The 12,213-nt window shown below is 44.1% G+C and overlaps 1 protein-coding gene across 4 annotated transcripts in view; it reads left to right on the forward strand.

Annotated features, from left to right (window-relative positions):
* The window catches only part of Atp8a2 (ATPase phospholipid transporting 8A2), a 512,095-nt gene that overhangs the window by 123,823 nt on the left and 376,059 nt on the right, over nt 1–12,213 (forward strand). For all 4 annotated transcript variants that reach the window (XM_060391096.1, XM_060391095.1, XM_060391093.1 and 1 more), the window contains exons 3-9: nt 553–652; nt 1,191–1,289; nt 2,625–2,670; nt 3,262–3,302; nt 7,929–8,002; nt 9,284–9,353; nt 10,968–11,095. In XM_060391096.1, the coding sequence (XP_060247079.1) occupies nt 553–652; nt 1,191–1,289; nt 2,625–2,670; nt 3,262–3,302; nt 7,929–8,002; nt 9,284–9,353; nt 10,968–11,095 (558 nt within the window). The remainder of the gene's footprint in view (nt 1–552; nt 653–1,190; nt 1,290–2,624; nt 2,671–3,261; nt 3,303–7,928; nt 8,003–9,283; nt 9,354–10,967; nt 11,096–12,213) is intronic.

Raw genomic sequence — 12,213 nt, forward strand, 5'->3', positions numbered from 1 at the left:
AAAACAAAAAACAAAAACAAAACAAAACTATATATATATATATATATATTTCTTTGGATGCAAAGCCTTCGGTGCAGAGGGCTGCTGTATGAATCAAAGCAGAGACAACGTGATATAGGAATAACCACTGTGGGTTTTGAAGGCAGAAGAACCCTTCAGAATGTGACCAAATTTAATAGATGCCAAAGACGTGTCTGGGATGAGAGGGGAGACAGATCTCTCATTGGGAGGGTACAGGGAGAAGGGAGAGGATAGCTGGGAGCAGCTGAAGCCTGAGGGAAGGTTGACAAGGGAAGGGTGGTGGGGTGGGATGACGAAAGCTACTCAGGTGTGGGTGACATACACAGTGCATCATCTGCGCTTAGCGTGTGGCTCCAGATGGGGCTGACTGGCCCCGTCGCCCCGTGGGAAAGCCGAATGTGCGTATCAGCAGCCATCGGGAGCACCTCTGATCAGCTGTCCCCCCTCAGAGGACATGCTGTTGGGGTCACTTTGCTGTTATTCAACGGTGACCTCTTTAACTAAATGTGGTGCTTTGCTTTGTGCTTACAGTACGGCCAAGTACAGCGTGTTGACGTTTCTACCTCGATTCTTGTATGAGCAGATTAGGAGAGCTGCTAATGCCTTCTTCCTCTTCATTGCCTTATTACAGGTAATATTTTTTAAGTACTTAAAAATTGCAAGCTCCATTACATGCAAGACGAGATTCTTCTAGCAAGTATCTCTATTGGAAAAGTGTTAGAATATTCACATATAGTTTTCTTGCTCAAATTATCACTAGGGTGAACAGACATGATCTTTGTATAAAACAGACTTGAGAGGGCATTCCTTGAAAACAGTTGGGTCGTTTAAAGGGGGAGCAGAAACTGGTTCTCATGGTCATGCTTTGTCATGTTTACTTTTTTGTTTTTTATTAATGCACATTCATTACACTAGACACTATATTTCATACATACATACCATGCATATATTTGGGCCATGAAGGTCATACTCCTAACCCTCTTTTTCCAAACGCATTGCCGTGTTGGATAAACTTTCAAATGTAAGTGGCATATCCAGCTTTTGAATTAGTAGGTCTTTTGTTGTGTAACAAAGATGGACCAGACTATTGAGAGCGAGGGTTGAGCACCATGTTTTCCTTCTCTGTGGAGGCCTTCATTTGCCACATTCTCGCTTGTGTTCTCTTACAGCAAATTCCAGACGTATCGCCAACAGGACGATACACCACCCTGGTGCCATTGATCATCATTTTAACAATTGCAGGCATCAAAGAGATTGTAGAAGATTATGTAAGTTTTTGTCTCTGGATAATAAAAGATGGCAATATGACATTTGATGTGTACATGGCTGTGATATGCTTATAGTAGGAAACCGGGCTGCAGCCTAACCAGCTCCTAGAGTGTGGTGTTCGCAGGGGAGGAAGGTATGGTTGATGTTGGCTGTAGGTGCTGCGGTAGAGAGAGAAGCTCACCAAGATGCTAGGCCTTCATTTTCTGAAGGAGCAGAGGAGTTCAGCCTTCTTAGAAAAGACTGACACCCAGCTAGCTCACTCTAGTCATTTTATTCAAACATTATACAAATGTTACTTGGGGCTGGAATGGTTCCAACTACCAAAGTCATCTTGCCCTTGCTGCCTGAGAAAGCAGACAACCCACACAAATCTCAGTGCCTCTTGATTGTGGCTAGCCATAAGCAAAAGAAAGAACTCCAGGTTTGCCAGGAGCGTCTTAGGACCAAGGTCTGGACAGCTACAAGCTCCCATGTAACGCCAAGTACAAACTTTCCAGAGAAACAACATTCTTGAAGATTCAAACAGTCTGAAAACAGCCTCTACTGATTGACCCAAACCTAGCAAAGGCTTTGCTGAAACATTTTACTCAAAACCAGACACAAAGCCGTAATGGCTTTACAGATCAGTACAGGAAGGTGTACTCCGAGAGTCCTAAACACCTATGCAGTGATTCTGAGGCAGTTCTATGTTCTGGATCATTTTGTTAGACCCTGGCTGGTGTTTATCACTAACAGCCATTGTATCCTACTGTAGAGCCCCTGGATTCAGGTAGCAAATGAAGCCTGAAACAGCAAACAGCATTGTCCTTCTTATGCTTGAAGTAATTCTCCAAGAATCTTTCTCCTCACGCCTCCTTTCTGCCTCATTGGCCACAACCATCTTGCTATTATCTCCCTCCCTCTTTCCACTTTGTACACACACACACACACACACACACACACACACACACACACACAAACACACACACACACACTCTTGCTTCCCCCCACTTACATATTTCACGGACTACATAGTAAGCTAACCTGAGAATGGAACCTGCTATCTTTTGCCGGGTTTATAGTACAGAGTCATTGTTTCAGGCTGTCCACAAAAAAATCGGAGGAATTTGAAACTTTGAAGGGCTTGCAAATTATTAGAACCAAAGTATAGTTACTTAAGCTTGGCGTAGCCACATCTAGATCTAGGCAGGGCTGACAGGTGGCTAACCACCCAGCTGAAATCTACAGCATTAGCATCGTTAGGTTCTTGCCCCCTGATTTTCCTGCTTTCCATTTCAATTATTCATTGGGAACATTTGGATGTAAGAACCTTTGCTTTTTTTTCCCCGTAACAGAAACGACATAAGGCAGACAATGCAGTTAACAAGAAGAAAACAATAGGTAAGCTGCCGGCCTCGGTCACTTTTTCCATTGTTAATTTAGGAACAAGTCCTGCATTTAAGTTATTCTTGGTCAGTGGCTAGTGCTATGGAGAATAAATTGAAAACATTATCTATAAAATCTTTAAAGAAATAGAAGAGTGTGCAAATAAAATGTTGGTGTTTATAGTAAGCTATTAATGGGATTTGTATACTCTGGGGGTTTAGAAGAGAGAATTTTCAGAAGTGAGCTTATGCCCCTAGAAGTTTCACATATCCACAGCTTTGGTTTGTGACTCACTTTCCTCGTTGCTTTAGTTTTTACATTACCTCGTTTTCCTGTTGCTGTTGTGGCTGCTATTGGAATTGTAAAACATAAATTGGGTTTGCTTGCATGCACTTGTGAGCGTGTGTGCATACACACACAGATGTTGTAAAGGCGCGCAGATGGAGGTCCATTTTTGCATAGTTGGTCATCCACCTTTTGCCAAGGACATGGTTTGTTAGGATTGGTAAGCACAACTTGGGCAGAACCCCTTTGGATGTGTAGCCCACAGACTTTTGCTTGTGAGTCACACCAGCATTAACCGGCTCACTGTTTCCTCTTTTGCAGTGTTGAGAAATGGTATGTGGCACACCATCGTGTGGAAAGAGGTGAGCATCAGTCTAAAGATAACGCCAGAAGATGTCGCTGAAGTCCTGTCACAGACTGCTCATGTAATGGCCACGTAACATTTGCTGTAAAGCCAAGGCCGCGATCCTCCATATGAGTTTGCTCAGGCACTCTGCTTTCCCCTGAGAACTGATATGTGCTTCCTCTATTCTGGCCTCTACTAGAAGGAACTGATGTGCCAATTCAAGGCTTATTCTCCAAGGATAGTTCTGGAACCCCACAGCACTTCACAGTTTCTAAACCCTATGTGAGAACCATTTCCCCTGGTCCCCTGTTTTCCCTGTTTAGAGTTGTTGTTTTTAACCTCTGGGAGTCTTACTTCAGTGAGTTTGGTGGAAAGGTCTCTGAGGGTGAGCAGTTAACAAGTGTGATCAGTGCTCCCAGGCAGGGCTGTGGAGTGGGCTGCTGCTTTTTACCCTTACAGTGGTAGCAAGAGAGATTTTCCTCCCTGCTGCTGGCAACGTGGCATCGGCATTCACCAAGGGAAGGTATTGTAGTTGGTTGTTGGCTGAAATCAACTGTGCACGGTGCCGTATAGGCGTTATGTATATGATAAGCCAGTTTTTCATCCAGCTATCTTACTTAGCTGGGTCTTGCTTATGGACACACAGTATTGACTTTAAAGATGCTGTTCATCATTCTGGCATTCAAAACTGATTTTTTAAAAGTGAAAACAATGTTTCAGAAAGGCAACTGCAAGCATTGTTTCTTGCTTAAACATCTAAGTCATAGTAAGTGCCTCCTGTAGCCCTTTGTGTGGGGAGCTGCCAGTGTGTCTAGAGCACCCACTGTGGAACACTGTAACCCTCGTGGCCTCATTGGCCTCTTGAACTTTGGAAGTTCAGTCTGATGGTTCCTGGTCAAAAGGCGGAATTTCCGGGGGTGGGGGGGACTGCTGCCCATTCAGTGGGAACTGGAGAATCCTCATAGAAACCCTGTCGCTCCAGGAGCCTTCTGGCTGCCCCCTCCTCAGAAAGGCACCCGCAGTAGCCAGATGAAAAATGGCTTCCATCCAGGTGGCTTGACACCACTTGAAGTAGTGGGACACCCAGTGGTAATCACCGATTTCTGAGTTCAAGAGCTGGTGGTCTTTCAGATTCCCAGTGTTCGTTCCTGCTTTCACACGTACTTGGGACACTACCACCTTGTTATAGGTCTGGCTGGATACATCGTGATTTCAGTTTTTAATGCATTATGGGAAGCAATCTTAAATGGGCCTTGTTAGCAGGTGCCAGAGGCTATGGAGTGTTCAGGACAGAGGGTAGGAAACACTGAGGTGTCCTCAAGAGCCACACACAGCTGCATCCCTGTGAGTGTTACATTTGTGGCAGAGGCCCTGGCCTTTGCTTGACTCTGAGGATCTCATAGAGTTAGATCTCCAGAGTTGGGATCAAAGCAGAGAGATCTTTAGCTGTTTTACAGTTGAGAGACAGGAGGGGCCTCCCGCAGCTGCAGTGAATTCAGGGACCCAGGCTAGCTCCCCCCACCTGACTCTACTAGTTCCTTTAGTTAATACCACAGGCTCCTGCAATGATTGGTCATGTGTAAGAACACCAAACAGAAAACTGTCTCCTGGTTCTAAGCCAGCAGCTTCTCATTGTAGTTGAAACCTCTTAGTATCCAGTTCCTGGAAAGTGAGTATCCAGTTATAAATAAAGGAACTTAGTATCCAGTTCCTTTATTTAGAGAAGAAAGAACACCATTTTGCTTGTCTGCTCACCTTGAGTTAGGGAAAAAAAAATCCACTTCTTTTTAAAAAGGATTAATTTTTTTTTTGTAGTTTTTATTAATTGCTCCTTCTTTTTCTAAACTTCTTACGTAAGGCATTTTTACTCAAAAACATCTTCAATGTGCGCGAGTGTCCCTTGCGTTTGCTCTATTTTATTACGATCTGCTTTGATCTGTGACTTTCTTCTGCTTTCGGACTGCATACTGACTTGTAACTTGATGCTAACTTCAGTGTCCCATGGGTTTGGGCTTTAGTTTTGCTATTCTTGCCTGTGCTGAGCCTGGTCATTTATATTTCCCCACACATTTTGATAAGCATTTTTCTTCACTGGCAGGAGAGCTATTCCAATCCCTCCCACTTCTCAACGAAAAATTAGTGGGTTTAGGGGTGGTAGGGTCATTACAGGTGGAGCTGGGCCTGTGCCTTCTGGGTAAATGCTCTACCACTCACTCACCTCCAGCCCCACCAAAAAGGGTTACATGGTACGTGCTGGCCTGTGTTACATAGTCGTTTCCACAAGTGTAGCTTTTGAAATTCATGGCAATTTGAGTAGAATAGGAACAAAACGCCACAGCTTTTTACCATTTGTGCACTCTGAACCTATTTTGCACCAGGAACCGTTACCCTGTGTCATCAGTGAATTCTGCCGACTTTGGCTTTCACACCGACACAGTCCATTCAGTTACATTCACCCTGCGGAGGGAGACTGCTTATCCACCTGTTTCACACCTTAAGCCATAGACCTGTATCTACTTCTTAGCCTCAGTAACACGTGGAGGCCCAGGAGATGGCTCCATGAGATTCGGAAGGTGCCCACTTCTGAGTTCCCTGAGTTCCTGGGATTGCCCTCTGACCTCCACACACACACTGTGGCATATACGCTTACACTCAATCATCTCTCCTCTGTGTGTGTGTCTTTCTCCGTTCCTCTCCCCTTTCCTCACGCAGACACAAATACATAAAATATGAAACAACAACAACCACCAAAACTCTAAGATGGAAGACGGGGACCTGAAGTTTGAGTGATCAATTAACCATGTTTTCTTGTAGTTATCCACTTATCTACAGACCCATACACTTGCCACAGCATTAGTGTACCTTCATACACACACATGCACACAAACACATGTACACATATGCACACACAAATATTTTTAAAACCAAATATTGTGTGCCACTCTTTCAAGCAGTAGTGGTATCCTCCTTCAAAATGAGGGTCCCGGAGCATGATCGAATGCACTGCTCATAGATGGATACAGTTTTACCCTTTAATCGGGATACTACACTAGCCTTCTGGCAAGATTGCCCACTTTTAAATGATGGCTGTATGGCCTGGCACTTGCCACAAAGTATTGACAAACTGAGTTCTGATCCCCAGAACCTCCATAAAAGCCAGGCATGGTGGCAAGGGTCTGTGATACCGGTACTCCTATGAGTAGGTGGGCAGCAGAAACAAAAGAACCCCTTGGAGGCTGTGGGCCAGCTGGCTTGAACTGTGCTGCTTAGTGCCACTAAGCAACAAGAAAATTTCCTGCCTCGAAAACAAGGTGGAAGGCGAGGACTCATACCCAAGTTTCTCCTCTGACCTTCACATGTGCACCATAAAACGAATACACAGAAATAATAAATATTTTTAAAATATATAAGTAATGGCTGTAACACTCTGGCTGCATGACCTCAGTTGTTTTAAGGCTGAGTTTCTCCATTTGCAAAGCATAAGATCTTAGATATGTTGACTTAGTTGATCCTGTCAGCAGTCCCTCGAGATGAGTGCTGTTATCCTTGGAACACAGATGAGAAGGAGAGGCATGTACTTTGCACAGCTTTCTCCAGGTCACACAGCTGCTCAGGGATCTAGAGAGGAACTCAGGTCCAGTTGCACAGGCCAGCTTCAGAGCCATGTTTGTAACATCTATACCATAAGCAGCTATGGAAACGTTTGAGTATTTAAGATAAGTGAATGTTTGCAAGGAAACATGATCTTTATTCTTGTTCACTCCTCTTCTCTCTCTCTCTTTCTTTCCTTTCCTTTCCTTTTTTTTTAAAAAAACTTTTTAATGAAACATCACTGCAGAATTGCAGTATTGGGGCTGGAGGATCGTCTTAGTGGTTAAGAGAGAACCATTGTACCTACTAGTACAGGACTACCTATAACTACAACTCCAGGGACTCCAACATTCTCTCCTTCACAGACACCCGCACTAAGGTGCATATATGCACACACAGACACAAAGACAGACAAACAGATACCCACACACCTATAATTAAAAATAAAACATAAAATGTGGTCATTTCTCAGTTTCTGTAGGGACTAGCTCCAGGCTGATAACAACAGATATCTAAGTGAATAAATGTTCAAGTCCCTTGTATAAAACAGATGCATTTGCATAGAACATGTGGGTATCCTCCCACAAGATTACAGAAAAGCCAATGCAGTGTAAACACCATGGAAACGGTATTATGGTGTGTAGCTTGGGGGACAATGCCAGGGGAGCAGTTTGTGATGCTCAGCGCAGCAACAGCTCTTGATATCTTTGTTAACGCCACCCCTCTTCTTGTACTGTTTTGTGGAGATGATGCTTCATCCTGCCGCTCAGGCTGGCCTCAAAACCACAAGCGCTGGGATTCTAGGTGCACACCACTGCTCTGGGTCATATGCGTATCTCTTTGTAAACATTTTTGCAAGTGTAGGTGGTAGAGTCCACAGCCGTGGAGCTTGTGGGTGTGGAGGGCCAGCTGTAGCACAGTAGAAACATCTGCCCCTTGTTTTTTCGGGTGTGGCCTAGTTGCATACTAACTCTCTTCTTCGTGTATTTAACCGCCCGTATCACATATGTGCTCTCTTTTCTCTTGTACCTCTGTCCTGTCCCTGGTCTAGGTGGCAGTGGGAGACATCGTGAAGGTCCTCAATGGGCAGTATCTTCCAGCAGACATGGTCCTGTTCTCCTCCAGGTCAGGTTGCCGCTGGGCACAGGCTTTGACATGAATGTTAAGGACAATAAAGTGCTAAACACCAGCTGCAGACATCTTGGTTCATCTTTTCTATCCCATGAATTCTCCTCCCACCATCCTGTTCTCTCTTTACAAGCGGAGCACCCCTAATAAAATATAGTTTTGAATTTTGGAGCATTTTGAGAGTTGCGATGTTCAGTTGTTAAAGTCTATGTGAATTTTTAAAAATCTGAAAAGATAGAAAAATTGGGACCATTTGTAGCTTCAAGCATTTTGGATAAGTTAGAGATACTCAGCCTGGACCCTTGTCAATCACCTTCTCCTGCTGTGACCCTTAATTGTTTTTTGTTTGTATGTTTTGTTTTGATTTTTGTTCATTCTCTTGAATTTGTAGAACCCGTTTTGTTGGTTTTGAGCTTTAGCTCCCAGAGACTCAAGGTACTGTTTAAAGGGAGCGCATGTTCAGTGACCCCCAGGAGACAGCACAGTGAGACTTCAGCACGTTGCTGGTCTGTCCAGCCAGCAGCTGGCTTCCCATGGATGCTTTGCTGGGCTAACAGCGGGTTTGGGTGTTCCTTGCATCTGAGTGGGTGCTGTGTGCCAGCAGCTTGTCAGCAGCTCTTAGCCCCTGATGCTTTTCATAGCAGTATATGGGAAAGCCAAGGCACAGAGAGATTAAACATCTTTCCAGGGCTATATGTTCCCTAGAAGTATCATGGGGGGGGGGGGGTAAAGTCAGCCAGTAGAATGCAGAGTCCTTTCTTGAGCACTAACTCCACTGACTGACTTAAACCAGAAGGTTGGAGGTGGGACCGTAGTGTATGCAGTACTCACATCCGCTCTCTTCTTAAAATTGATGAAAGAGGTATCTTTTGATACTGTGACACGGGGGAACCAAAGGCCTACCAGGTTTGTGCCTTTTCTTTTAACACCTATGGCGCTAATTTTCTTCAAAAGATGTGTTTGTGCAAAGGTAACACTTTTGGTCAGGGGCAGGAAGGCCCTCAGTGAGTGGGTTTTATTCCCATTCTAGAACAAAGGCCTGGCCCTGTCTCATCCACTCTGTGTCTAGTCAAGAGCAAGCATGTGGAGCTGAAACTGGATTATTGGTGTTGAGCTCCACAGATGAGTGTGTAGCGACCTCTCTCATCAGTTGCTGTTATTACAAGAGTGAAACAGTGTATTTAAAGGGCCACCACCAGACACAGTTTCTACATCACAGGTTTCGTGAGCTGGAACTTTGTGGAGATACTAACCTCGGCCTTTCCCCCTTCTTCACAGTGAGCCTCAGGGGATGTGCTATGTTGAAACCGCTAACCTGGATGGGGAGACGAACCTTAAAATACGACAGGTAAAGCTGCTTCATGACTCACGATGGTACAGGAAACCAGGCTGCCAATAAGTATGTGATACAAATTTCCACCATGTGCCTTGTACAGAAAAAGTTGTTTGGCCATGATACGTCAAACCCCAGTGGAATCTACAGAAGATTGTGCTTCCAATGATGAGGGAAACTTGTTGAGGAGGCCAAGGAATTTAGAAAAGTGAGGCTCCTCAGCCCAGTGTATCATGGCTCATTTGTCTCTCCCTAAGTTCTGCCCACAGCGCTTAGGACAGGGGCTACAGGAAGACCGCAGCTGCCTGGGCTTATGAAGTAGAAAGATGCAAATGCCTGCATTTGCATCTCCTGTTGGAGCTATTATGCTAATAATGGAAAGTCAAGCATTAGATATACTTGAACTATTCCTACCACTCTTCCCATAAGCCTCATGGGATCACCTGTGAAAATGGTTCACTACCATCTTGACCCAAAAGACCCTGTAAACCATGCAAAGCAACAGGTTCGATCATTGTGTTCATTTTAAGAACGCTTAGGAAACTGCCCAGGCCTCAGGGACTCTGTATATTTGAAGGGCTACAAAATATCTGAAAGATGTTTAAAGAAGTATTGTGTGACATTCAGGTATCACAATGGTGAGGTTGGTAGGTGTACTCAGGCCAGACAGTGGGCTCCAGTGACTGAAAAGGAGTGCTACATTTCTGCTGCCCATGCTGAAAAATACAGAGTAATGCCCAACAGAAGTTTTGATGTAGATTCTCTAGTCATGGACAGCTCCAGACCAGCCACCACATTTACAGCGCTCTTAGTTGAGCTTACCCCACCAGAGAGGTTCTGCAGCACCAGGCTAATCTCTGAAAATGAAACATTGTTCCGAAGCCAGAAGAGGGAAGCTGTACAGAAAGAAAAGACATCCTGGGAGAATCGTTGGGAGAGGGGAGAAAGCATGATCAAATATATTGCATGAAAAAAAATTTCAGTTTAAAAAAAAAAAACCCTATGGCACAGGAATAAATTCAGCACAAAACAAATAATAATAAAAACTCTTCTCACCACACATTGTATTATAATATAAAGAATAATCTTTCATGAATAAAAATCCAAAGCATTTAACCCTTCTGAGATTTTTTTTTTGCTTCATAAAACTGAATTTAATAATTCAGCTCATGTATCTTTCTTTTTCCTATAGGAAGTTGGTCTAACTTTATTTATTTATTTTGAAGAAACATTGATCAGGTTCATCAAACTATTTTGTTAGGAAATACTCAGAATAAAGCATTAGAAGTTTTCAGTGTAATGAATAGGATATACTGCAAAGTATTAAAGGACTCTTCTGATTCCGATCAGCGTCACACACGACAGCAGCGGCGCTACTTTCTGTTGCATATTTCATTGCAGCGACTGTGGCTTGAATAAGGCTGTTTCTCGTAGGCATGGGATCTTCCTCTTCACCACTGAAATCTTTTGACGTCTGTGTGTCAGGCTGTGTGCAGACTTGAGAAGCTGTATGACTTAGCAGATTATCGCATGGCAGACAGCTCATTATGTCCCAGTGATTGACATGCCGTCTCTGATGCACGGAGGGTGGTATGTGATCTTCTCTGTTGGCTTATGGTTCCGTTTCAGGGCTTGAGCCACACGACCGACATGCAGACAAGGGAAGTGCTGATGAAGCTGTCGGGAAGGATAGAGTGTGAAGGGCCCAATCGCCACCTCTACGACTTCACTGGCAACTTGCACTTGGATGGGAAGAGGTTTCACATCTCCTTAATTATTTCTCCTCTCCACCTGCCCTGCCTCCTTTAAAGAAAAATGTGGCCAAGAATTCCTGGAGCTTTGGAAAATCCTAGTTTCGTAGTGTTTGAAAATAATGAGATTTCTTCCTGTTTAGTTCAACTCTGAGAGACTGAAATACCCTTTGAATTCATTTAAAACTTCCCTGACATTGAAGAAGAAAAAGAAACAAGCCAAAGACCTCATATGAGGTTCATAGAAAGTGGGTGAGGGTGACTCGCAAGGCCAAATAAATAGTTCAGGTTGCAATAAATGGTTCAGGAAAGCAGCAGGGAGGTATCTGCTATGTACTCAACCTACGGGGAACAGATAGTTTCTTGATAGCTTTCCTCTAAAAAATAATTGTTTCTATTTATTATCTAGCTATCTGTTTACCTGTTTATTTATCGATTTATTTTTGCAGTGCTCTGCATTGCAGGGGCCTTGCACATGCCAGATCCGCACTTCACCAGCGAGCCTCACCACGACTCTGCTTGTTTTTAGGAAGTGGAATGAGATGGGGGCTGTGACTATTACACAGGCAGTGAAATGCCTTGTCTACGAGCATGAGAACCTTGGTTTGGACTCCCAGAACCTACATGAGAGCAACCCCAGTCCTGGGGAAGTGCAGATTGGCAGATCCCGAGGTCCGCTGGCTAGCAGCTGAGTCAGTCAGAGGGAGAGACTGTCTTGAAAATAAGGTGGAAAGACAAATGATGTTGACCTCTGGCTTCTTGCATGTGTGCACACGCATGAACATGTAGATTATCACACACACACACACACACACACACAAAATGACTTACTGTCTGAGGGTTTCTTTTGTCATGATGTTGACATGTGGTCTACCTGCTGATACTCCACAATTTACTGTCTGGGCTCTTTGCCATCCTTTAAATAGTTCTTGACTGGGGGCACAGGCGACCAAATGTTAGCACCCAACAGATGCTCAGTGTGATAACCAAGCATGCCCCTTTTCTAGGCTGGCATTTGGTGTTCAGCCATCCAGTGTGTGCCCCATCTGTAAATGACCCCTCGGACCCTCATCTAATCACTTTGCATTAGATACGAGTTTACTGATGCTTTTTTTTTCTTTCCT

This window comes from Meriones unguiculatus, chromosome 9 (genome assembly GCF_030254825.1).
Source record: "Meriones unguiculatus strain TT.TT164.6M chromosome 9, Bangor_MerUng_6.1, whole genome shotgun sequence".
Lineage (NCBI taxonomy): Eukaryota > Metazoa > Chordata > Mammalia > Rodentia > Muridae > Meriones > Meriones unguiculatus.